Raw genomic sequence first — 26380 nt, forward strand, 5'->3', positions numbered from 1 at the left:
ATGAAGCAATTACACCTGTATTATGTTCCTATGCCAGTTCATTTGGCATCTGCTATTCCTTGTCTCTTTTGTGATACTTCAGTGCTCTTCATTGCCTGGGGAACAGGAGCTGATGTATTCTGCATGTGCAAAAGTTGCAGTGTCATCAAGGATCTAGATCCACTCATTATCCCAATAACTTGAGGAAAAACACTTCTTTTCTACAAGTTTGATTTTTGTTTTTACAGTTTTTTAAGTCAGCTGTGGCAAACTACTTGACAGCTTCACTAGGGAAAAAAACACCAGTTGCTTTCTGTGAATAAATGAACTCAGTTAATGGTAGGATAGTAGTGGAAGTTCCATACTAAAATACTGCATTGTTTGTCTGTGTTGCTTAAACTTATTGAATATTAAGATAGTTTGTTGCATGCTATGGTTTCCTCATTCATTTGTTTAATATAGAGATTGAGTAATGTTTGCTGATACCATTGATGAATTTAGCATGATAAAATTAAGGTGTTCACAATGTCAAGTACCAGGAGGCATATTTTTTGTATTTTAAAAAGCATCTATTTTAAACAGTGGTAAGAGTGATCTGACTAAACTAAACTGACACAGATATTTATAAAACAACTTGAATAAAAGAAATTTAAACTACTTAGTTGGGTTTTTTTGGGCAGTGACCTGATATCTAGCTGGTCATTGCTGCATGATGTTTTATTAGATTCCAGTTGTTAGCAAACAATATTTGTGAAAGCTTGTGGGAGGAAGTATGGTGTAAGAGTTTGGATTCTTGCTGGTGGAGTTACTGGAATTCTTTACAGATCTGTAATCAGCCTTAACTGATATAGTTTGGTAGTTTATCCAGCTCTTGAGTTTTATAATCCAGAACAAAAAACTAGCTTAGTGTGGGAATAGCCAGTGAGCATGGACTGTACTGGTTTGGGCAAGTTCTGTTGCTACAGAAATAAGCTGATGTGAAACTGGTTGGGTATAATCAGGTATCTTCTGAAAGCAACTGAGATGCTTGCAACATGAGGCAGAGCAGCTGTCAGAAATGTTCTTGTGCAAATGTGGTTATCTTTATTTTTGGACTAACCAGCATTTTGTCTTCACAGCAGCTATACTTCTGAATGGAAGTGGCTTGCAGACAGAGCTAGAATTGGCAGCCGTTGGACATGGCTTCAAGCCCAGATTTCAGAACTAGAATACAAAATCCAACAACTAACTGACCTTCACAGGCAAATACGTGCCACCAAGGTATTGTCTGTAAGCTCATAAATGGGCTTTTCAAATCATCTTTTGACAGTGTTTCTTGTAATCTTTATGTCTTTGGTTCCTTGTTGCTGTTCTTTTTTCTTTTTGCCTTAGACTTCTTGTGTCTGTGCCGGCTCCCACCTGCAGAGTTTAATGGAAAAGACATCAGGAGCTAAAATATGGCACCAGTATAGGAATGAGATTTGGGAACTCTTCCCTTTGTATCTGTATAGTGATTTTGTTAGTGGCTTTCAGGGGCCAGCACACAGTACTGTATTTGTCACTGGTTTTTCCCTCTGCAGGAGAGGTGAGGTTGCCTTCTCAGGTGGGATGGTCAGTTATTTGTTTTTGTGCTGTGGGCTTTCAGGGTGGGATTTTTGTTACTTGCAGTGCATATTTATTCTGAGGATTAGATGGTTAATGTTTGTACAGCACTTTGAACAGGTCAAAGATTAATAATTACTAAAATTCCAATGTGTGTAATTCATGTACTAGTTTTTGTAAATGGAGCTGCCTAGTCAGTGGGAAAGTGACATTCCTGAACCATTAGTAATCTAGCTATCAATTTAATGGGTTCCTCAGGTCATTCTGACATAAAAGAAGCCAAACCTGTGTGAGGTGGTTTGATAGTGAGGGGTTTTAGAGCAGGGCTCTTTGAATCTCCATCAATTACCCTCATGTAGGTTCTCTGGTGTGTCTTGGGATCAGATAAGCACAATTGAGAGGAGTAAGATGTTTCAGAGTTTATGTGGTGGAACATGAGACTTAGAGGGAGTTTAAAAGGAGAGGAAAATCACCTCAGAGAGCATTTCCCTTTGAACAAATAAAGAAGAATTATTCCAGCTTCTCCTTTTTGCCCTCAGAGCCCTTCCTTTCATATCCAGCTTGTCCCCAGTCAGGTTTTTCTTTACAAAGAAATGAAGAGCCTTTGTTTAAGGGTCTGTGTAAAGAGACTTTATATTTTGGTGAAGGATGAGAATGTCCATGGTTTGGTGTTGCCCTAAATACCAGACACATGCACAATCTTAAACCCAAGAACTGTCAGCCTTTATGATGCCATAGGTCAGATGAGCTTCAGGAGATTGAGAAATAAATATCAGAGAAATAAGAGGAAAAACATGATTTTAGTCACACATTTTCTTTAGGTGGTATGTTAGTTTGGAGCCAAGTCATCTTCCTGGTGGAGATTTTTAGTGACATTCCTTTCTGAAACTCCATGTCCATTTTACCAGCTGTGGTATTTAGTGTTTGGCATTGTGCCCCATAGTGAAGCAAGCACCTATTTTCTTCAGATGGGATTTTTTTGTGTGTACATGTTTATAGTACACTAGTGCAGCAGCTACAGAAGGACATGTGGGCTGATAGAAGAGCTCTTTGTTTTCATTTAGTGGCTGCAAAGGAATTACACAATATCATTAGAATTTGTATGCTGTTTAATGGTTTCAGAGTGTTTTTATGTGCTTTGAGTGGAAAAAAAAAGTGATTCATAGCTAGGGAATAACAATTTCAAGCAAAAGGCCATTCCTTGAGCACCATAATGCAATAGGAAGGGACATGAGTAACTTGTGGGCTGTTTCCTGGCCTACTACAGTGTGTCTTCTCCATCTCTACAGACACAGAAGTAGCACCTCTGGATCTTTGAGAGTCCTTTCATTAAAAAAACCCCTATATCTGCAAAACAAACCAATTCCATTTGGGGAGGAATGCAGTCATTGCCAAAACCTACTGATTGTAACCAATTTCTTGTAATATAGCCTGTATTAGTCTTCTAATTCTTTACTCTTCCTCTTTTCTTCTGTGCCTATTCCATCTCTCCCATTCCATACACTCTGTCAATTTCCCTCTTCCTTTTCTTCTTTCCTCTTTCCATGCTTGGTAAACAAGTTTCTAAAATTTCAAAAAATAAAATTCCATTGGAAGCATGTGTGTGTGTGTACTCTTTTCAACACTTTAAATTTGTGTCTTCCCATTCCTCTGACCTCAGAATTTTGGTTTTAGACCTTTTAGACTCTCTGTGGTCATGACCTACAATACTTCTACTAAAAAGACCTAAAGATTCTAAGTTCTAAAGGAGTTTATAGCTCTTGAGGTAGCTTGTCCTCCTGTTGTGGCACACAAAAATTTTTTCTCTACTTGAATTTCCTTGAATGTACTGCCCATAGCATGCTGCTGGTCTGGATTTGTGTTCATCTGCTGTAAATGGAAAAGTGCAGGTGATGATCTGTGTGGAAAATCCAGCACTGACTTGATGAACATTCAGAATCTTTGTGCCTTTTTTACGCACTAAACCAAATTTCAAACACCTTTGTTTATTTTTAGAGAACATCTTTATTCTCAGCTTTGAATTTATAATTCAAACAATGGAATAAGTTAGGCACAGTGAGAGCAAGACAATTTCACTTTTTCTCCTAGTCTCCTCTTTGAAGTCTCTTTGAGACTTATTTTTATATTTTAAGGCCAGTTGCTGCTGAGGCAGCATTAAAGGTCTTGCTGAAACTACAGGATCCTTGGTTTTCCACAGCCACAACCTGGGTGAAGAAATAGCCATATTGCTATTTCTTTTACCTGTCTTGGTTAAACAAATAGCAATATGGCTTCCTTGTGTTCACATTATAGCATTCCTTCTTGTGCTTTGGTTGAGTGGAATATTCTCATTAGAAGGACAAATTTGAGGCAGAATTATAATGATCCCATTCTTTTAATATCTGCTCGATATTTGAGTTACAGTTGGTACTTTAAAAGCAAATGAGTTCTTTCCCTTTCTCTTTGAAAAAAGCCTGGAGAGGTTTGATAGCTGTTTCTGGTATTAAATTTATTTGCTCAAGATAATGACAAACCAAGGAACTATTTGAGGACTGGGTTTGACTATCACAAGGTTATTTTTGCTTTTATTTTGTTTAACATTTTATCTTTTTAAACCAACTGATACATTACCTAGGATTATACTAGAAACTTCCATTTTTCTAATCTGTCATGTGGAGAACACAATAGGGGTCTTATTTTTGTAGTTACATTTATGAAACTCTGTTATTTCCCTACCATATAAAGTTATATTTATCTTATTAGGTGATGCTTTAGATGGTACACCACATCTGAGATCACATTTGTGGAAGTGGTCTTGAAAAGTAGTGACAGTGCTGAAATATTTAGGATAGTTACTTTTAATTATGAAAAACTAAAAATGCTCACATTAAAAAAATCAGTTATTAAATTTTTAAAAGCTTTTTTTTTTAGAATTGTGTAATTTCTGCTGCATAAAAGTAACAGCCTTGATAGTTTGCATAGAACACGGTTAGCAATAAGAGAAATAGAGCACTTTAAAGTGCCTCCAGCAGAGTTTACTGACTGCAAAGACTAAAACCAAGTTCAAATCAAAGGGTGATAATTTTTTAGAGAAAAACCTCCTCTTAAATCAGCAGGCAAATTATTGTATAATATTCTAGTAAGTATGAATTTCTGATTTGAATTTTGGCACAGATGTTTAAGCAATGGTGTAACACTGGAGTGATTGCTGTTACAAGGAGTAGCATAATTGATGCAGGTTTTTTTTTTAATGCCTATTATTTCCATATTTTAGCTGTGAAGTGTATTTAAAATCTAGCTAAGTGCTCAGAAATCATCAGGAGAGTTTAAGAGGAATGTGCTAGGTTTGACTGCCCCTTAAAAATTATTTAGGAGGCTTAATCTGTTGTCAACCAACCATGTTCAATTGCTGTTGTCTAGGGGATGGTGGTCTTAGAAGAATTCCCATTTCCAAAAGACATTTTGAAGAAGCAGATCCAATTGACAGAGCAAGAAGCTTTATTAAACGCCACAGGGAATTGCCAAGCTGCCATTGAGAGCCAGGATTCTCTGCCAGAGCATGACTTTGAAATGTCACCCAGCAGTCCCACTCTGCTTTTACGAAACATAGAGAAACAGGTAAAGTAAAACAAAACTCAGCTGGCAGTTGAAACCAGGGGTTGGAAATTTAACTGGGAACAGAAAGCGATTTTAGATTTAGCTAGAATCTGCTTGTTTAGTCTTTTCACTTGTGTACTCATAACAAGGTCTACAGAGAGAACAAAAGATGTTCAAGACTGCTTAAAAAAGAGTGCAAAGATCCAAACTACAGAGAGATAAGAAGAGGCCCCACCAACCTTGAGGCTGAAACAAACAAAAAAGCTGAATCTGGGTTGCAAGCACCACATTATAACTACATGACTGAAAAACTACACAGGCTCATCAAATTGATAAGGCAGTTTAATGCATATCCATATGCAACAAGTTAGAGGATAAAGTAACTGGGGAATTTTCAGGGGTGTTCATGTTCTTGGGGAACAGTGCTGAAATAAATCATTCCAACTTTACAACTTGTACAAGTTGTGGAGTTTTTCTTTCCACAAATCATCAGTGAAGCCAAATGATTGACTTCAAAAATAGGGAGGTTCCATGATGATGACTTCCAAAAAGAAAGATATTCTGCAGTCCTGGGATTGGGTGGTGATTCATCGAAGGGTTTAAATAACTACTCTGTACAGCAGGTTTACAAATTAACCTTTTATTTCTGATGTCTCTGTGTTACCTCATTGTTCCCTCCAAGGGACACAGAACAGCCTCTAAGAACCATCCACAAACCTGCTTCTGCTTTATAGTCAGGTCAGTGTAGAGTTTCCACAGATTGTTTCAGGAAAAGCTTTATGTGACATGAAAGAGAACAGCTGACAGCAGAGATATATTGCACTTGAAATTTAAAAAAAAAAAAAGTTCCAGCAGAATACAATTGTTCATCTGCCTTTTCAAACATTGTGGGACTCTGGTTTGGAGCTGAGGAATTCCAGGTGCTTACTGGGTACAGTGGAGACATAGTTGTGAGCAGAGTTTTGCTTTGCAGTGTGCAAAATGGCTGTTTCCATGGTTAATTCCAGGAAATACTATGTAGAATCCAGCAAGGTTTTCTTTTGCTTGAAAGTACATCAAGGATGTGGTAGGATCACATTGCAGAAGGAGACACTGGAAATTTGTTTTAAAGAATGAATTTGTGCAGTTTGTGTAAAACAAAGCCACTGTGGGGCATTAATTGGTTGCTCTGCTGCTCTACATAAACTCCTGGTCATACCCACATTTTTTAAAAGGGGTATAAGTAATAGCATTAAGTACTAGTGCCTGTTCCTGAATCTCTGTGCCAATTTTTCTTATTTGATAGTCATACTTTCCTGTTCTTAAAATGCTTCCCCTGGTTGATAAATCTTATCCACCACAGGCAGGAGTGAGGAAGCAACGAAACAGGAAATTTATATGCTCAGGGTTGGCAATTGCATAAGGTAACCCAAAGAGCATTTTTAGGATGTGATGAATGGCTCATTTAAGTGGTGGCTTGGAGAATTTAACACACTTTTTAGTAAGACTTTTGACAATTCAAGGGAGAGTGATCTTTTCCTGGTCCCCAGGTAGCCACAAACTTGGTCCAAGGGGTGCGAGAACTTTGATGATGTGAAAATTACATGGAAGCAGACTTACATATCTCACACAACACTTTGGATTTCTTTCCTTTTACACCACTAAAAACATTGGGGTTTGATTGCCTTTTTGACTACCAATTCTGTTCTTAACTCTGAAAGTCTGAGTTTCTTATTCAGTTTTAGGAGCAACAATGCTGCAGCCTGAAGAACATCTACAGATATTCCCACAGAATTCCTCAGTCTGGTGTTAAAGTATTCCTTTGTCAAAAATAAGGAATTTTGCTTGTGAATCAAAAGAAAAGTCATGTAGAATAAAAGTGACTAAGGCTGGCAATTTTTATTAATACTGTTTTCAAGTCCTTTTCATAGCTACATGTATGTTTTTCTTTGTGTTTTGAAAGTCTGCCTATTTTTTTTTAATACTCTTATATTCAGTAGAGACTACGCCTTACAGCATGAATTCTGCTGAGATTTTAAAATCAATCTGGTAACTATTTTACTGGCATCTTGTTTGCTTTGCCCAGTTCTTTTACAATAGACTTGCTATTTCTATGCTTTAATATCCATCCTAGAATTTTTTATTCTGATTTTACCTGACTACATTACCTAAATGTTAACAGAAAATGTGTGAGTTGTAATAAAACAAAAAAAAAATTCTTCCTCTTTCCACATAAATGTAAATATAAAATGTGAGGAGAACTTACCAGATAAACTCTAGCAATTCATGTTTTAAACATTCTTAGTTCTGAATGAATATCCAGCAAAGTAATGCAAACGGTTGAGTTTTTTTAAAAAAATAAGTATGCCATTTCAGATACATTTAATTTCTGTTCAGTGTGCAGAACACAGTTTCCTCTAAGCAAACTACATTTATTGTGAGAATAGCCTTTAAGGTCTGACATTTAAAACAAAAAATCATTGTGAAATGTTTTTGGAGTCAGTCCACAATTCATTGCTTTGGAAGGAGTAATTCTTAGTTTTAACAAATTGGCTACATTGGTTTCATTTGTTTTGGAGCAGTTTTGAAAGTCAGGTTTTTTTGCAGGAGAACAGGGTGGCAGGGTGGTTCCCTCTTGTTGCTATTTTTGACGATACCAAAGATCTTCCCCATTCTGTCTGTCATTACAATAATCCTCAAGTAGTTAGTTACACTTCCTTTTATAAAAACACCTTTGTCCAAATGTAATAAGCAAAGAAGAGGATTCTTTTAAGAACAAGAAGAATACTTTGAGTGAACAAAATGTACAGTGAAAAGACAGTTGACCTTTTTTTCCCCCTGTTGAAATGCTTGTCAAATGGCCAGTTAGCAGCTCTGGCTGCAGCTGTTGTAATATCAGCTGTAAAGTGTTCTGGTTTCTTTTTTTCCTTTTGAAGACCTTTGGTTACAATACTGAGGTCACTGATGTATTCAGGGTACTACTTCAAGTGTATAAACAATGCTCACGGTTGTGGTGGTGTTTTGTTGGTGTTTTATTTGGGTTTTGGTAGGGTTGAACATAATAATTTTGAAAGAAAACCATGCCACCGTGGTTATTCACAGGAAGAAACTAAATTATTCCATGATGTACAGGACTGAAATCCTAAATAGGAAAACAAGAGCCCAGTGCCTTTGAACTGTTGAGTCTGGATAAGTCTGACTACCTTTAATTTTAATTTTTTTTCCAGAGTGCACAACTAAGTGAAATCATCAGCAGCCTTATTGCTCCACTCAATCTATCTCCAGCTTCTTCATCACTTTCATCCAAGACCTGTAGACACAGACAGCTGGTCAATGGTATCTCCTTCAGGTGGGTGACAGTATGGTAGTTTGGGGTTTTTTTGAGAATAACTTTTGGTAAAGTTATCCATATGGAACTAATAACCATTACTATGTTAAATAAGAAAAAAAAAGCTGCTTTCTGCAGGCTTCACGCGAAGACAAGTGTTGATTGTAAGGTTGAAAATAGTAGGGTTTTGTGCTGTTCCTCAAGATATCATAAATGCATAGTCACTATAATTAAATACTTGGAAGATGAATCTGTGAAATAGGAACACATATATTGTGATTGTTTGAGACTTAATGCATTCTGTCATAACAAGTGCAGCTTTATTTCTGGAAAACTGACAAACTAGATTAGTAGAATACATAAGCAATGTCATGTGTCTCAGCAGGGGTCAGTGTCAGGGTGGTAACTTCATTAATTTTAAGCAGATCAGTCTTCAATAAAAGGCCAAATTTATCTTTTCCACCCACATTTTCAGGAATTTGGACATACTATTTTCCATCCAAGGTATTTTGTTCTGAATGGACATACTTTTCAGGATGACTATAGGTTGAAATCAGTAATTCAGAAAAATGTTTCTCAGTGCTAGTCCATGCTGCTTAGTAATTCTCTCTTTTATTCAAAGATTTTAAGTACAGTACAAGCTGTAATAAGTATTAGTTTCAAAACAACATTAAGGTAATTGAATACGCTTACAAAAGGTGTTGGATGTTTCTCCTGAGATACTTGTAATGTGATTTTTGAGGATGCTGTTAATGAAGATCAGGTGGATGAAGAAACTGTTTCCAAGTAGATCTGGGGTGTTTATGGCAGAGTGTGCAGCAGAACATAATTCCCTGGCTCCTGACTCCAAGAAGAGCTGGCCACACCGTCTGTTTCAGCTTTGCTGCAGAGGCTGGAGCCTCCCACAAAGAGATTATAGTGAGCAGCTTGGATGGGCAGCTCCTTTAGCTGCCTTCTGTTCCACAGTGATTGTGTGATTCTGCCCTAAATTTAAGAATGAAGGGGTCCTGGCTTGTGACATCCCTGCTTCTGATGTATCACTTGTTTACAGATGATGTAGGAGAAAAACAGAAGGTTACTCTCAGATGAGGACTAAAAATAGCCCTGAAATAGGAGTTGCTAATAGAAATGGATATGTGGAAGAAGAGAGTCATTTAGGCTGCATCTTGAATCTGACTTTTTCATGAGATATATGAGGAAGGATTCCTGCTTTTAAAAATGTTTTTAGGAGTGTAGGAAGTTAACTTCATGATGAGAGACTCTAATGATGTAACTTCAAGCCAATTCTCTTCTTATTTACTAGTCCAAAGTTAGTCTTTCCATTTCATGAGTAATACACTGTGTGCTCATGGACCACTCTCTAAGGTTAGTTGTTTTCTACTCATGACCTAAAAAAATATGAGTGGCAAGATACATTTTCCAAAGAAAAATGTTAGGACTTGGAAGATTTTCTCATTGCTGTAGCTCTAAACTGGAGTTTGGCAAGGTAGATGTTGGAAGGGACTCTGAGTGATTTTTGGGCTTTCTAAATGCTGTCTTAGACATGAGTTAAACAGTTAATTTTAAATTTTTACTGCTTATGAAGTGTTTTGAAATCTGCCAATAAATATTTTTCATTAAAGATGCATGAAAAAGAGTGGTTATCATGAGAATCCTGCAGAGAAATTCCCTGCCTCCTACTTCTGGAGGGTTTTTTGAGTGTGTTTCAGGTTTTTGGTGGTATTTTGTTGTTGTAGTAGCTGTGTGTTCAATTAATTGAATTAACTTATTAGTTAATCATTAACTTGCTGCAATTAACATAATTCTTAGCTGCTTCTCCCCTTGCTTTTTCTAGAGTTCATTCGGACTGTACTCAGTATTTCAGAAAGCAGAAATCAAAGTCAAATAGAAAATAAGGGGATTCTTTTATTTTTGAGAGGGGCAAAGCAGATGATAGCAATTTTCACTTAAGTAAGTTCTTGAAATTAGTTGTAGGCTGTTGATGTGAAAACCACAATTTTCCATTTTAAAGTAGGTTTCAACATGAGATGCTCTGGGGTTGGTAATAGTGGGGTTGCAGTACAGTTGGTTACATGGGCTGTTCACAGAGGAAGTGGAGGTGCTTGAACAGTTCCTGTTTGATTAAATGTAGGTAACCTTGAATTGCCATCTGTCAAGGCCTAATTACATTAGTGCCTTCTTATTTTTTTGTGTTCTTTTCCTTGCTCAGTTGAATCTGGTACCAAGATTAAAAAGCAAATAGAAATTTGCTTTTTAAAGCAAAGCATTGCATGAAGGTAAATGCTCAGAGAAGCAGTTCCCTAAGCTAGTGATACCCACTTTCTTATGAAGGGGGAGGAAGGAAAAATTTAATTCTTCAGGACAAATAGTGCCTGTCTGATGGCTTTCTGTGCAGGTTAGGAACAAGAAAGGCAAACCTATGAGCTTTGAAAGGAGCGGATATTCTAGCAAATTTATGACTTTCACATCTGGCCATGGTTCATCTGTAGAATCACATGTTGAAAAATACTCAGACTAAAATCAGAGCTTCATTGGGAAACCTTTTACCCAAGGGGCAGGAAAACCCCACTGCCATGTACTGGAGCTCCAGGCCATGAAGATGAGATCTCTTCATCTGAAAGTGGAGTGGTGCAATGCTGCAAGGCACACGAGGGTAAACACAACAGATGTCAGAGACTGCAGGGAAATTACCAAGGGCCTTGGCAGACCACCAGAACAAAGGCAGGAATCACAGAAGTTGAAGAGAGCCAGGCTGAGGAGCTTTTTGTACTAATTTATCTGTCTAAGTTGTCTCTCACTTAAGGGAGAGGGATCTGGAAATCCACAAGTTGAGCTTGGGACCATCTGACTTAAAAAATGTTTCTGAGAATTCAGAGAGAGTATTTTAAGAAATCTTTTCCATGAACTGTAAACCTTGTATTTCTTTCTCAAGCCTTAGAAATCCAGTGTTAACATTAAGAATGTCATGCCTCAGTATTTTGGGCTTTTTCTTGGCACTTACTGGTATGTTCCTCTAAATGCTTTGTACAATCCCTCTGTTAATTAGCATGTTGTTTTCATGTGTCTGTGTTGCTTATTGGATTATATTGCTGTGTCAGGAAGACAGCTCAAATTCAAGCCTGTAAAGCCTTGTTGCCACTCCAACACAGCATGGGATGGTGTTTAATCATGCTTCCATTACAAGCCTTTTCATTTAATAAAAATGTACTGGTGAAAGAATACCACCTGTCAAAAAAGATTTATAAGTGGCCTTGTAATAAAGTCATTTTCATGTTCTATTGTGTCACAACTTCACTAATAAAACTGTGACTTGTCATAAGACAGAATAATCATTTGTGCAGAAAGATGACCTGTTATGAACCAAGGCCAAAATACCTTGTGTAGTTGCACTGCTCAGACAGTCCAGAGCTGTGATCAAGGTCTTCAGTATTGTAAAAACAAAACACTGGAGGGCTTTTTGCAGCAAGCCTTCAGCTTTGCAGGCAGATGTTGATATAAATGAAATATTCATAAAATCAGGAATACCTCTAGCAGGGAAGTTCATTTTCCATTGGGTCATTCCCACCCAAATAGGAGAGTGTTTTTAAATTCTTACCTGGTGGTGTTGCCTGTTCTGGTCACCAGCCAGGCTGTAGGTTGGTGAGAATGGTGTGAGGTTGTTCTACACATACATGCAGGGGCTTCTACTGCTTTTTGCCACATCTTTGCACTTGATTTTGACTATCTACACTTGAAATTGTGGAGTTCCTAATTTTGATACAAATGCTTCACAGTGAGTTGCAACCCTGTGCTGAATGATCACTGGTTTGTAAAGCTTTACTTAGGTTTCAGTTTTTGAGCAAAACCAGAAAATCTTGAAAGTATTAGAACAGAACTCTGGGTTCTAAGGCCTAACTCCTTTACGTTAGCATGACTGCTGTCTTGAATGGAACATCAGTATGGAGGGAAATATTAATTGTGACTTGAAATCATACGTGTTAAAAATATTAGAGAGTTCTTGAATTTGTAAAAAACAAAACTCAATATATGCTTGAGGGCTTAACTTCATTTTGACATTTGTTTCTGTGAGCACAAAGGTGAAGAACAATGATAAACTCCCATTCCTGACCTGACATGAAAGTAATTAACTAGCAAACAAAGCACATACACAATTGTCTGAAACAGCATGCTAAAACCTTGTGGTGTTTATAAAATTCTCTTAGAATTACATAGCTAATGCTAATCAGTGTGTGAAATCTTGGCCTGTCCACATGGAGCATATCTGACATTTTGTATTTCCTCTCCTCATTATTCATGAAACTGCAGAGCTTCAGACAATAGAGAGGTGTCCTCTTCAGGCAGCTGGCTGCTTGACCATCAGCACATCAAGAAAAGAAGAAGAGACAGGACCAGGCTCAGGTCTGTCTCTGTGACTAATGTGAGCACATCTGCCCGCACAAGGCCACTGCACAGTTTCCAGAAGAGAAAACTCTACAGAATGCACAGTGCCTGTCACTGGAATCAGCAGGTAGGCCCTTTCCTCTCTGTTTGGGGGAGAAAACCAGAGGGTCCAGCTGCTGGATCAGCATGTGTCTTGTCTGCTGTGCCAGAGGAATGGTGCACGTTGTGCTGCTCATTTGTTGCCTTCAGTGACCATAGAGAATGTGTGGTGGCAGTCCTGGATGTGTCTGCAGCAGCTCAGAGTTAATCAGTTGAACATAAAAATTAAAGATAGCTCAGAGTCCTGCTTATCAAATCAGTGTGTTCTATGATTGTCTTTAAAGCTCTTGTACAATCTAAGAGACAACTTGAGAGTTCTTTTGGAAGCTTGACTGCTCAGGAGACAGGCTACAGTGTAAAGCATCTGCCTACTTGTTTTCAGAATATTTGTTTTAGCTACAGGAGAGCTTACACAGCTGGTGGCACATTATTTTCTAGGAAATTGAATTGCAATATCTTAATCTTGTTTCCATTTTTGCTGTTTCTCATTAGTTATATTGCCTTTTTCATGACACAGAGTGCTTTAAAACTCCTAGAATTTTCTCTGTTACAGAGAAATTAATATTTTAAAATTGAAAAAAACACATTGTCTTGTGCAGGGCAAGGCTATCTGCTCACATCTGATATTAATAGCATATTGCTGGTAAGAATATATAATGAGTTTAGCTGTGGTGCTTAAAGAAACAGTCTAATTTAGGAACAGAGACAGTATGAACTCATTCTTTAGAGCACTGCTAATCCCAAGAGGTTTTAATTTCTTGATTTTACTTTGCCTTTTTAAGTGTAGTATTGAGGGAAATCTCTAACTGTCTAGGATTTACTAAGTGTGCCAGTGGTCTGGAGAGCAATTTCCCATGCAAGGATGTTCTGTGCTGATTCAGCATTCTCTGCAAAATGGCAGAGGTGTCCTAGTTTTAGCAAGATGTTTTATTGAAAAACTGTCCAGTTTCTTATTTGTTTGAGTTCCCAGCTTCCTGGCAGTGGGGCTTAAAGACTTGGCAGCCTGCCTGGAAGGTGTGGGCCAGGGGGATGGTGAGTGAGGCTGGGAGCTCTGCCTTCTCCTAGGTGCTTAGCCTTTTCATCTTCCTTGCATTGACCAAGGAGGCTGCTGTGGACTTGGACTTACTGTTTGCCATGCAATCCTGTCACAGAGGTTGGAGACCTCGTGCTGTGGCTCCAACTGCTTCTTGCAGCTGTGGAGAGAGCTCCTTAGCAAGAGACTCGAGGACTTTCCCTTCCTTTGTTTTAAACATGAGGGGTTTTCACTCCAGATGCAGTTTCTAAATATCAGGGCTTTCTGGAAGCCTCTTGTCCTGCAGGTTCAAGTATTTCATATTTCTACAAGCACTGCCTATGTCTCTCTGTTCTGAGAAGTGGGCATATCAGTAAAGGCTTATGATCAGGAACCCCATGTCTGTAGCCTGACAGCAGGAGTTCAAGGCAGAGTTTACATTTTTACCTTCAACCAGATACAGAGCTTAGCTGCTCTGCATGCTTGATAGTTTACCCTGACTTGTAGGCTGCAAAGAAAGATTTATAATTAACCTTTGGCTGTAGACTGTGAGCAAAAAGTACATTTTTAGGTTACTAGTTAAGTCTTCAGGTACCAGAGCTGGTGCAACTGTGTGTCTGCTCCATACTCTTGACATCTCTGGTGCCTTATATTAACCCAGCTTCAGTGTCACTGTCCCAAAGACAGTGGGGTAAAACATCCATGTAGGGAATGCTAATTCTGCTTACTGCAGCTCTCAGCTCAAACCTCTGTGTTTAGACTCTGCTTTTGAATGTCCTTTCCATGAGAAAGTTAACCAAGAGGCACTGTGGAGAACTACATCATGGGCTACAAACAGATTCTGTAGCTCTTTTTCCTTGAGAAAATAAGAAATTATGGCAGCAATCGAGTTGTCAGCTTCAGTCATCATGCAAGTGCCAAACTCAGTTAAGTTTTAAAAAATAAGGTGAAGCAGGGAACAAAGCCTCTCACACAGGGTTGGTTGAAAACAAAGGATCAGGGATTCTGCTAAGGAAATAAGTGATAAAATTAGACTGGACATTTCCAGCACATTTTGACAATCAAACCTAAATCAGTATCAAGGTTTTAAATTAAGAGTCATCAGCAGTATATCATTCATTCAACAAATCTTTACTAACAGGCCCTGTCACTTTCTTAGTCCTGCACTTGCTACACTTGGTTACCCAGCTGTTGATGAGATTGCTCATCCTGTAATGAAAGAGCACTGGCCATCAGCCCAGGCTGCCTTCTGGATTAGGCAGATGTTTAAGGGTAAGGATGCAAAATGGGGAATGGTTTCTGGGATTGATATCATTGAAAATGCATTTATATTCCCCAGAGTAATCCAGCAAATTTCATGTGATCTTTCACAGAAAAAACTAGTAAACTCTTAGCATATAGGAAATAGTTGGATTTTTAATGTAACATTAGTGTGCCTTCTGTTTAGCAAGTGCCTCTCCCACATTTCCTCAAATTTAACATATTGATATAACCCCTGGTACTACAATCTGTGAGGACCCTCATTTCTTTAAAGTCACTGGCCTGAAAACAAGCTGGGAGTCTTGCAGCAGATGTGGAATTAACAAATTCCAGCTTGCCAAAATCAGAGGAGCAAACTGAATCTCCTGAATGTTGCAGCTCCTGGTGGTGCTGGTTTGAACAGCCAGTGAGCAGTGCCTGGCAGTGCTAAGGGAAGATGTTGTTCTGCAGAGTAATTTGAGCAAGATGGTGACTAAAGATTTATGAGCAGAGAATCCCAGCAAAATGCAGACGTCTATGTGTGGGACATTAAGAATTGCTGGGATAGCTTTGAGGAATTTGCAATTAGGATTTCATTGCAATGACTGGTTGTACCCTTTGTGCATCTGAGTGGCATTCACAGTGTCACCCCTCACATCTCTTCAGATTCATTTGGGAAGCTCATTCTCCCCCCTCACCCCCCTGACATCCATGTTAGGAAAAGTAAAGTATGAAACTGAATTGCTATGCCATCTGTTAGTTCATAAGGTCACTGGGAAGGCAGCCACATTTTTTCTCTTATCTCCTGCCATGCCACATACATTTACAATGAGTGTGTATGACCCAGAAGCCTCCCATTGCCTGTGGAGAGATGCCCTATATTGTCCTCTGCTGTTTCTTTTCTGAAAAGGACTACACCTTCCCCTGCTGTGCTAGTTAAATTATGCTTAGACAGGGTAGTATCTAAAAGAAAATACAGAAGTCTGTGAAACTCTAGAAGACCTTCAAGACTGGCAAGATAGACTGCAGATAAATAAAGCAGGATGCAGGGTGTTTGGTTTATCTGCCACCATCCAGTATCCTCAGGAACTTGAAACAGCCTTTGGGGCCAAATCCATTTGTCCCCTAATTTAGAATGACTAAGTACCACAAGATGATCCCTCTGTCATCATTTGGCCCTGGAATCTGTTTTGTATCTTTCTTCTTTATCTGAACAGCTTTGTGAGAGCTTAGGCCATTTCTTGCTTGTGAGTCATGCATAACAAACCCTGGGATTGCAATCTGTGCTTCAGTCTAGAGGACAGGATTGTAGTGGTGCCTTTCTTCACCATGATGTTTGAACGAATGAATGATAAAACTTGCACGCAGAGCAGCACAAAGGAGAAAGCTGCAGGTGTGTTCTAGTAGGAGGAGACAATGTTTGCAGGTGGGAGTTGGAAGTCTGAGAGTGCTCTGTTCAAAATGTTGGATCTGCCCCTCGTTTGCATTGTTACAGCTGGCAAGTCACAACCTCTGGGTCATTGTCTCCAATAAAATGTGTGTCATGTAGTTTCAATGCTAAGAAAGAAGGCCAAAAGTATCTAAACATTAAAACCCAGAAGGTCTGTAAGTAGCAGGTTGGTGTCAGGACTGTAAAACACAAACACCTATTGAATCATTTCTCAGTGGTTGTTGCATTCATAACTGCCTTCCTCCCTCACCCCACATTCTCCAGTCTAATGCCTTGTGCTTCTGCAAATGCTTTTCCTATCCTGAGGAAAATTGGAGCTCTGATAGCTCTGTTCCCTGCTATTTTTTTTGTCTGCACTTAAAGGAACTAAATTATCTGTGACATAATTAAAGTTTTAAAAGCAGACAAGTGTTGTACTAGTCAGAAACTCTCAGAGAGGTTTGCTTGGCTGACATGCCCTGATGTTCTCTTTTTTGCTATTTTATCTATGTGACTTGCTGCAGGATTTTTTTAATAAGAAGGATTTTGTTTTGCCAGTATATTTTGTTAGTTTCTCATTTAATATCCTAACAAAGGATATTAATTCCATGTTTTTCAAGTCGTGTTTTGCCAAGAGCTGTCATTGATGCTATGTAGAATTTTAATCTATAAAACCTTTATATAGCTCTAAGTAAAGGTAAGAGACAATAGAGCAGTGAGATTGGAGTACTGTCAATTTTGTCCCTGTCTGTTTCTTTACAGAGTTGTAGAGCATTGTGAGGTTTTTTAATCTGAAAATTCTCATTGTAATTGTATTCCACCTGCTGGAGAAAGAGTTGGTTGTGAGGACTGAGGCATGTGGAGAAAACAGAATTCAAATTTACAAAGGTGACAGCACCCTGAAAGTTGGGAATTGAGGTGCAAAAACTTACATTTTGGATACCACAGGCAAACAATTGGTATAATGTTGCCAACTCTTGCAGTTGCATATTGCCACATTTTCTTCTCTGCAGTCTCAACTGGGATTTAAGTAAGAGCAGAATATCTGCTTTCACTTAGTGGTTTGAAAAAAAAAAAGTGAGTGCTTGTCCAGAAGGCTCCAAAGCAGACAGGAGAAAAGTATTTAAATTGTAGGGTATGAGTTTCTTAATTTGGTTTAAATCTCATGCTGGTTCTTTGATTTCTGTGTTCAGGAGCATTCCCAGTCCATGTCTAGTGCCAGTGGTATTTTTTGTTCTTGTCACTTGATAAATACATGTGGGTCTTTCCCCAGCTCTTGTTCATTTTCAGGTTTTTGGAAAGAGTGTGTATATATTTTAATTTATATATAATACACATATATACACATATCATTTGTATTATATCCAGCATGCACAGCCTTTATCTTACTTGCTGAATAGCAATGCTATTTGTTAGGGGTCTGTACCTGGGAGGAAAGAAGTTGCATTGAGTGGAGTCTACTGGTTGTCATCCTCTTCCTTGCTATCCCTAGATACTGGCTCCACCACCTGCTTCAGCACAGTTTCCTGGCATTGCTGACTTCTGAAAAAATGTTGTTTTGCTGCCAAATCTCCTGCAAACTGGTTCAGTGCAAGTGGTGTGGTACCTCTGTGGATATGTCAGTCTTGTGGTCTGGGAAGGAGAATCCCTTGGTTACCAAGTTTGTACATTAAAATAGTAGTTAATTAAATTGTTGCTTTAACCCTGGAAGTTAAAAAAGAAGGCCTTCTGTTAGTTCAAAAGCAATGAAAACTGAGTGGCAAAAAAAGTTTCTCATCCACATTCAGCTATTCTGAAAGTGTGACAAGAATTCTGTCTCTGAGGGAGGCATGAAGGCAGAAAGGAAGGGACAAACACCTCTATCTTTGCAAGTCTGTGATACTGCCAGTAGAACTAGATCATCCTCTGAGGCTTGTGGCAAGCCAGTAAGCCTGTGAATTCTCTTTTTTTTTTTTGTCAGAAAAGCTTTCATGCTTTCCACAGTCTTTCACTTTTGGTGTAGTGACATTTCTGTAATGTTTTACTGATCACATCTACTCTTAATTTCTGCATGGTGTTTTTGAGAAGATAGATATTCCTGTGGATGAACAGATCTTTCTTTCTTTTGGTTTAACTGGTCAAAGATTGAGCACTAACCTTGAATTTTCAATTGATTTTCCAGTTGAACAAAACATCTTAGTTTCAGGTTGTAGAAGACAGCATGCTCTTCTACAGAGCAGGTGAAAGTCCCATTGGCTTATTTCAGGATTAAAGAAACTAAACTCCATGTATGCTTAGGAGAGGTGGGTGATATCTGAGAACAGTAGAAGCTGTCACTCCTTGCAGGTACTGACCAAAAAATCTGAATTTGTGACAAGTTGGATGCTGAGTAAGTTTTCATTTGTGTTTTATGAAACTCTCTTTCTCTTCCTGGAAAAAATTGGTCTCTGCCATAGGATCTGCCAGTTTATCTAAATTGAATTTTATATTCTGGGGCAGCTTGCATCCCTGTACCTGACATGTAAGGGAAAGCACATCCATTTGACTTCTATAAAAGCTTCATGTGGAAGGGAGGGTCTGGCATGTGGCAGGGATGTGTGTGTGTGTGTGTGTGTCAGCACCATCTGTTGTGCACCTTCCCATGTAGAAATGTCTTAGATGCTTTTCCCACCCTCTCTCCCACTACCTGTTAATAAGAAAGAAGCTCTTGGGGGCTTTCAGATGAACCTTTCAGTGTCTGTTGCCCAAAAGCTCTCTGCATTTCAGACCTGCACATTTCCACAGTGAAACACAAGGTTTCCTGGAGCTGTGGGCTCTGCCAGAGGGACACAGCTCTGCTCAGAGCAGGGTGGTGAGTGCAGAACAGGGAGGCCATGGAGGAGTGGCTGTCCTTAAAGCAGATGCAAAGCACTGAGGCAAGCAGGCTGCTCTCTTAGTCTGATCTGTACACAGCACAGGATTAAAAGTTGGTGTGTTTGGTGTTCAAAGGTGAGTTGTCAGCCACTCACACAGAGGTTCTCTTGAGTCCCATAATTAATTCTCTGCAATATGGCTAGCCATTTACTGAAGAACAGTTTTGAATATTGAGGGAGATAGCTCTTCTTTGATATTGCTGAAAACTCCTGAGAGTGTGTTTGCAGAGAGAATAAATGCATTTTTGTCACAGACGTTTTATGAAAAATCCTTTCCTTAGGATTTTTTCTCCTGAGAAGCTGAGAGGCCTCAGGAACAAAATGTAACCAATGGTTATCTGCTGCTGTGGAATGCAACAGGTGCATCTGTGATTGGTCTCATGTAGTTGTTTCTAATTAATGGCCAATCACAGTCCAGCTGTCCGGACTGTCTCAATCACAAGCCTTTGTTATCATTCTTTTTCTATTCTTACCTAACTTTCTGATGAAATCCTTTCTTCTATTCTTTTAGTATAATTTTAGTATAGTTTTAATACAATATGTATAATAAAATAATAAATCAGCCTTCTGAAACATGGAGTCAACATTCTCGTCTCTTCCCTCATCCTGAGACCCCTGCGAACACCACCACACATTTTTCCTTGTCTTTTTGGGCTTAATAAGAGTAATCAGGAGCAGATGTGACAGGTATTCAGCAGAGTGTATTTGAATTAATTTAATTACCTTCCTGGATTCAGACACAGTGGCATAATTGAACTGTGGCTCTCTGTACTGTTACACTTGGGCATGTTTCCAAAACTGGTAGGAGTTTTAGTGATCAGTAGCTGAAACGACAAAATGGAAATTCACTTCACAGTTTTTTTAAATGGGAGCACAAAACGTTTTTCCTTTCAGTTATGTCACACTTCATAGACTCACACTTTTTTCTCTGAAGAAGTTTGGGATGGCCAGTAGAGTTCAGCCTTCTGACCCTTCGAGAACAGAGCCATGAGCCAATTGTACTTTGTCTAATGCATCAGTCTGTCACAAGCAAGCACAAGAATTGTTCTGAATATCAAAATTAATTGCTCTCTATGTTTTCTGTAACCCAATAAAACAGTACTAAGGGGGAAAAATCCAAGTTCAAAATTCATAATACTCTAGAGAAGTAGAGTCTGTTGATTGACACCATTCCATTTCATAAGTTTAAACCAGAAGTGCTATTTTAGTTCAATATTTAAAGCTTGTACACTCCTCACTTCCTCTTAAACACAGTGAGTTCTTCTCTAATACAATGAATTTTATTATCCTTCATATCTGCTTGAGCTCAGGAAGCCTGAGGTTTTGTACCTCAGTAATGAAGAAAAATGTTTCAGGAGATGTACAAGGTGATGCATAGCAAGGGGAAAGGGGAAGATTGATATGAGTTTTGTAACCTTTCTTGCTTTCTGAAGGGTTGGCATCATGGTCAGGTTTGCTGTAGGGGCCTGTCTCCTAAAAGCTGTGTGCCATGGTGTTCCTGTGTCAGTGCCATGGCTGAATGGAAATACATGTGGGCTTCTTTTCAGCTGGGTTTTGGTGGATTTTTTTATTGCTGTGTAAAGTTCCAATAATTGCTGTAAAAGGCAATTGGTTTGTAGATTGTATTCTGTTTAGAATTGGAAGCAGGAAGAGTTCAGTTTTCCAATAAACAATACTTCCATTTTATTTCAATAAAAGTTGAATCACTTTCTTGGAGTAAAATGCTTTAATTCCAGTGCTAAGAGCTTCTGAAATTTTTTCATCAAGAGTTTATTAAGTCAGCATTTCTGAGAAACATCATGATTTCACTAATTCAGCATTTTCCAGTGGAAGACTACTCCATCAGAAATTGAAACCAGATTTGGTAGCTAGGAGCTACAGACTGACAAATTTCTTAGCTTTTTTTCCATAGTAGCTTCACAGGCATTTCAATAAAATTGCTCTTCCTTCTATGAAGTTCATATTTTCTTTGGGTTACAAACTGGCTTAATGAAGATTTCATTAGGTGTTGAGGCCAGAGCATTCAAGGCACAAATTCAGGCATAAGGTTTTGTAATTCCCACCACAGGCAAGTTGAAGAAAAGAATTCTCCATCTACTGATAATGGCACATGGATTTTAATATAGTTTCAAAATGGATTTTGACTGTGAGGTTGTTTGACCTTGTATGCACGTTTTTGAACTGGCTCAGCTTTAATAATCTGGATATGTTTGGGGTAAAGTGAATTAAAGCAAGAAAAAGTGAGTAAGGACTAAAGGTCTGGATATCAGAATGTCTTGGTCTTAACTGTTTACTTTCTAGGTAATTTTACTGATCAGTTTTTGGGAATTTCTTTTTAAACAATGAGTGAGAGATGTATATACTGTAATGTGATTCACTTCTATTAAAAAGAAAGGACAGGCAGAAATGGTGCTTAAAGAGTGCAGCTTAAAGAGTAGAGACTTAGTAAATTACTTCATTTCTAACACCCAAATAACAACAAGAAATATGCTTTTGTGCATTTTTGAAAGGCAGGTCCTTGGTGCATTGAGGTACAACAAGTGCCTAAAAGCTCTTTAAGCTTTAGTGTAATGATCCATATAATGGGAAACATTAAGTTTACTTTAGCATTTATCCCTCTAGTGTTTCCAAACACAGGACCCAGTTCTGCCAACACTTTATGGATGTTTAAAGTTTAACAGATGAAGAGTCCCATATGTCTGTCACAGGAAGATAACTGAACATTGATTTGAAGGAGTCCTGGGCTAGGAAAAAATTCTTTCCAAGTTAAGTTGTAAGCTTGTGCATACACCTGTGTATGGAGATCAAGGTGGATTTAGGACTGTTAATGTTTTCCTGGAGGGGTAAAAAAGTTAAATACAAGAACCTCCCCCCACCATCACTGTGTTCTCTGCTCCAGCATCATAACATCCTCACTTGATTTTAGTAGTTTCTGAGATACAGTACCAGCACAGAGAACTCAGTAACTGAGAAAAAAGGGGAATTTCTTAATGTAATATTTTCTGAGATAATGTGGGTTGTGAATATTGATGCCATGTGGCAGAAGGACTGCTTTGACTAAGTGGAGGGAATTTTATGTGGTAGATATAATCCCTGCATCATTAATTCATGAATGGCAGTGCTAAAGTGCACCCTGGAGTATTTCAGACAGGAGAAAGAGTTTTGTTTGATTCAGAAAGCAGAAGTACAGAAAATGCAAGTAATGTTCTTTGAGTCTCACCTTTGATGCTACATGTTTCCATAAAAAGTCCTAAGAAAATGTCATTCATTCCTACAGTTTCTTACACTGGAACTGTTTCCCATGGGCTGATAAATGTGATGGTTGGTGCAGTGATAGGCTTGAGACCCCCTAGGTACTCCAGTGTCCCTTTATCTCCATTCCCATTTGCAGGATTTGTAGCATTTGGCAAAATACCAGAAACCTATAGAGGCCTCTAAAAATGTCAGGATCTTTGGGGTTACTACCACAAGTACCCAGTAAAAAAGTAGCTTATTCCACATTATTTCCCTGAAGTGCTTTTGTACCACATTCTGAAGCACTGAGCACTATTTGCTGCTGTCTTGTGTCATCACATTTAATTCTTTCCTTCTGTCTTTCAGAGCTCAGTCTGTGGCCTGCACTCTGCTGCTTATTCCTGCCCATTTTCACCCTGCCTTTTGCCTAAGTCCTGCTACTTCCCATCTACCAGTTCTGTGCCATCCATCATTTTACCTTCCATATTTAAACAAGCTTTGCAGCCAAGCAGCTAAATGAATCTTTTATTGCACCTTTCCTCTTTCTAGTCATTCCTGTTACTACCTATTAATCAGTTCTTAAAGCATCCCTCTCTGTATTTATTGCTGTATGTCTTCTTTCTGTTGCTTATCTGATGTTTCAATTATAGCAAGGTGAAGACTTTGCCTTTTTGGTTTGTGTAAGTACACAGTGTGCTCAAAATATTCAATAGAATTTCTTGCATTAAAATGTGTGTGCTCAAGGTGCCTAGAGATACTGATGCTGAGAATCTTACTAAGGGGCAAAATGAATGAGATCCTCTATTTAGTCTGGTGTTAGGTTTGTTTGTGCATTTATATCATGCCTGTTATCCTGGAATCAAATTTTAGGGGGTGTTTGTTTGTCATGGGATAGATAAAAGAATTCTTGGAAACAGTTACATTTTATCTGAAAGCTTTGACAGCTGTTTCCTGGTCCTAATTGAAGGAGCAGTTTGTATTCTTTGTGTTGTGCACTGTTGTCCATAGTAAGTGAAGGTAAGTCATATTTAGACTATCTGGAGATTGTTGGAATATTCTTCCCATTCACATATTAAAGTGTGTCACTCACTGAGTTGTTGGTTTTTTGGGTTTTTTCCCCTCTTCTGGTCTAATTTGAAGGACATGAGTAAAGTTAACCTTTGTTTCTGTGTATTCTTACAGACTTTTCCATCTAGAGATGCCTCTTTTCCATATAAAGCTCAGTTGCCATGTGTGGTGCCAGCCTCCACTTTCAGCAGCAGTGAGTACAGCACAGAATCTAAAATCCTAGATTATGTGCAAGAGCTGGACTCTTCCTTCCATCCAGTCTTATCATTCCCTTCAGGTGAGTAATGCCATGACTTAACAGAGTGCTTGTGCTTCTGACAGCTGTGCAGGTTGTGGAATAACTTGTCTTTTCAATGATTTTTAGGACTTAATTCTCTTATCAGAAAACTTCACACTGTCAAAATACATGAATTTCGACTAAATGAAAGTCTTGCCTTGATCCTGACTTTTCAAAAACACACCTTTTAGGTTTCTCATACCAGCAATGTGCTTACAGCCTGGAAAGACTGGTCATGAAAAAAGGTGTGCTTGGATGTTTCATGGTGTGTCAGTTGAGTCAGGGTCAGTCCTTTAGAGTTGGTCAGTCCTTTTGCCAACACAATACCCTGGTTGTGTTGTTTTTCATAAACAACTTTCTGTTCAGGCCCTTTGGACTAGGTCTAAAAAGCTTTATTTAGGTTTTCTAATTATTTTTGTGATAGTCAGCCTTTTTGATTGTCTTGGAAGTTTTATGGTTTCTTGTTATCTGATCTTTTAGTCTTTTTGGACAGTAATGTAGAGACTGTTGTCTGTGACTGAGCCCTGAAATTAGTGCAGGTGCAACTTGACAGTACTTGGGACTGCAAAATAACAGCCTAAATACAGCAGAAGGGATTGAATTTTTGTGGGATTTTTTTGTTTTATGGAGCACCTATTTCCAGATAGTTACTGACCAGTACAGGAATTATGTTGTTCCTTGGGGGAGGGGCTTCTTTGCCACAAAATAATTCTGGAGAATGAGGCTGGGCCTTCCATGGAACTGTTTGAATCTTTAATCAAACCCACTCAGTCTTCCCAGAATGACAGTGTAGACACTGCAGCCTTGTATTAGGAAGTCAGGAATTAATTAAGACTTGGTTTTGGAGAACTTGTCACTGGTCTGTAGAGAAGACTCAAGTGTGGACATGGAATGCAGAGGAAGCCTCAGCTCTGGCAGTTTGCATCCCATGCAAGGGTTAAAGAGGAGATTATTGTAGGAGCAGATAGAAGAAATGGAACACTCACTCCAAGAGTGCAACACAAACATCCCACTCAGCAGAACTCTGTTGTGGACAGAAAAAACTACCAAAATCTTACTTGTTTTACACACACTGTCAATTCCCCTGTGACTCTGGCAGCACAGCTGGACCCCAGGTGTTTAGACACCTGTTCAAGGAAGGTCTGTGCCCCTTGTGTTCATTCTTACCTCCCTGTTTAGGGAGACTGGGGTGTGCAGCAAGAACATAGAGCTTTTGTTCTCTCAAAAAAAGCTTTGTCATCATAAAAATCCTGAAAAGCTTTTGACTGTGCTGTGGCTACTGTTGGACACTTTGCCAGGATGGAGGAGGAAAAAATATTTTCAGCTTCATTCCAGTATCAAGAACATATTTCTGAAGGAATTTTGTTCTCTTTTCCAGGAGCCTTGCTGATAATAGTTGAGACAGGGAAGAAGTACTAGACCTGCTATCTCCTGTTCAAATGCAATCCTCACATTTGAGGGAGGCTAGATTCATGCTTTACTTTGTGCACTTTGCTGTCTCTAGCTCCTCATGAAGACTAGTCTATTTGACATTTTCTTTCATGTGAAAGAATTATTGTGAATAAATGCATGATAGAAATTTTCCAAGTTGTAGCCTACTTCCAATTCATGTTTTCTTTGCAACTTTCTTGGTTATTCCCTTCCAGAGCAATGATTTCTCTTAAAATACTTCATGTGCTGTGCCCACATCTTTATATATAAAAATTGTCAGCAAAGTAAAAGAAAAGGGTTTTGCATTCATTTCCTCTGTATATTAAAAATACATTGCTTTATTTTGGAACTCTGGGAGTTTGATTTTGTGTGTGTGTGTGTGTGTGCAAGAAGTGATTCAAATTCAAGATTCAACCTTGGTTCTTCATGTGGTTTGCTTTAAAGGTGAACCATAATTTGCAGACAATCTAGTAAATAGTGCAGTGGGACTGGCTAACTAGTGTACTCTCTTTTGGAAGCATAATTGTCCCTATGTCTAAGTTTCTTTCACAGTTTTCAAATTACCAAGGATCTTGACTAAAGATAGGTCAGTGCTTGCAGTATTGCTTTAACATAACAGCACCTCCTTCAACTTGCACCTTGATAACTGGAAAATGGTAGTTTGTATCTAAGAAGTTTGGGTTTCTGGTATTTCTGCACCTGTGGATTGATTGAAACAAGCATTCCTGCCCTTTCAATGAAGATACAGGAAAACATGATAAAAAATCTAGGTCACCCAAGTGGTTTCCCAGGTTAAAAAACAAAAAACACCCAAACCAACCCACCAAAAACAACAACAAAAAGCAAACAAACAAACAAAAACCACTAAAAAACAAAA

The 26380-nt window shown here is 38.6% G+C and overlaps 1 protein-coding gene across 8 annotated transcripts in view; it reads left to right on the top strand.

The window, feature by feature from the left end:
* The window catches only part of KANSL1L (KAT8 regulatory NSL complex subunit 1 like), a 62811-nt gene that overhangs the window by 21440 nt on the left and 14991 nt on the right, over positions 1 to 26380 (top strand). For 6 of the 8 annotated variants that reach the window (XR_011680318.1, XR_011680319.1, XM_071434358.1 and 3 more), the window contains exons 3-7: positions 1098 to 1239; positions 4960 to 5157; positions 8343 to 8464; positions 12749 to 12950; positions 23910 to 24072. Coding sequence is in view for 6 of the 8 variants with exons in the window: in XM_071434358.1 (XP_071290459.1) it covers positions 1098 to 1239; positions 4960 to 5157; positions 8343 to 8464; positions 12749 to 12950; positions 23910 to 24072 (827 nt within the window). In the remaining 2 variants the exon portion in view is untranslated. The remainder of the gene's footprint in view (positions 1 to 1097; positions 1240 to 4959; positions 5158 to 8342; positions 8465 to 12748; positions 12951 to 23909; positions 24073 to 26380) is intronic. The other 2 variants (XM_071434359.1, XM_071434361.1) reach the window with 2 other exon arrangements.

Source organism: Agelaius tricolor, unplaced genomic scaffold (assembly GCF_023055355.1).
Source record: "Agelaius tricolor isolate 1412-34295 unplaced genomic scaffold, bAgeTri1.0.p SCAF_10, whole genome shotgun sequence".
NCBI lineage: Eukaryota > Metazoa > Chordata > Aves > Passeriformes > Icteridae > Agelaius > Agelaius tricolor.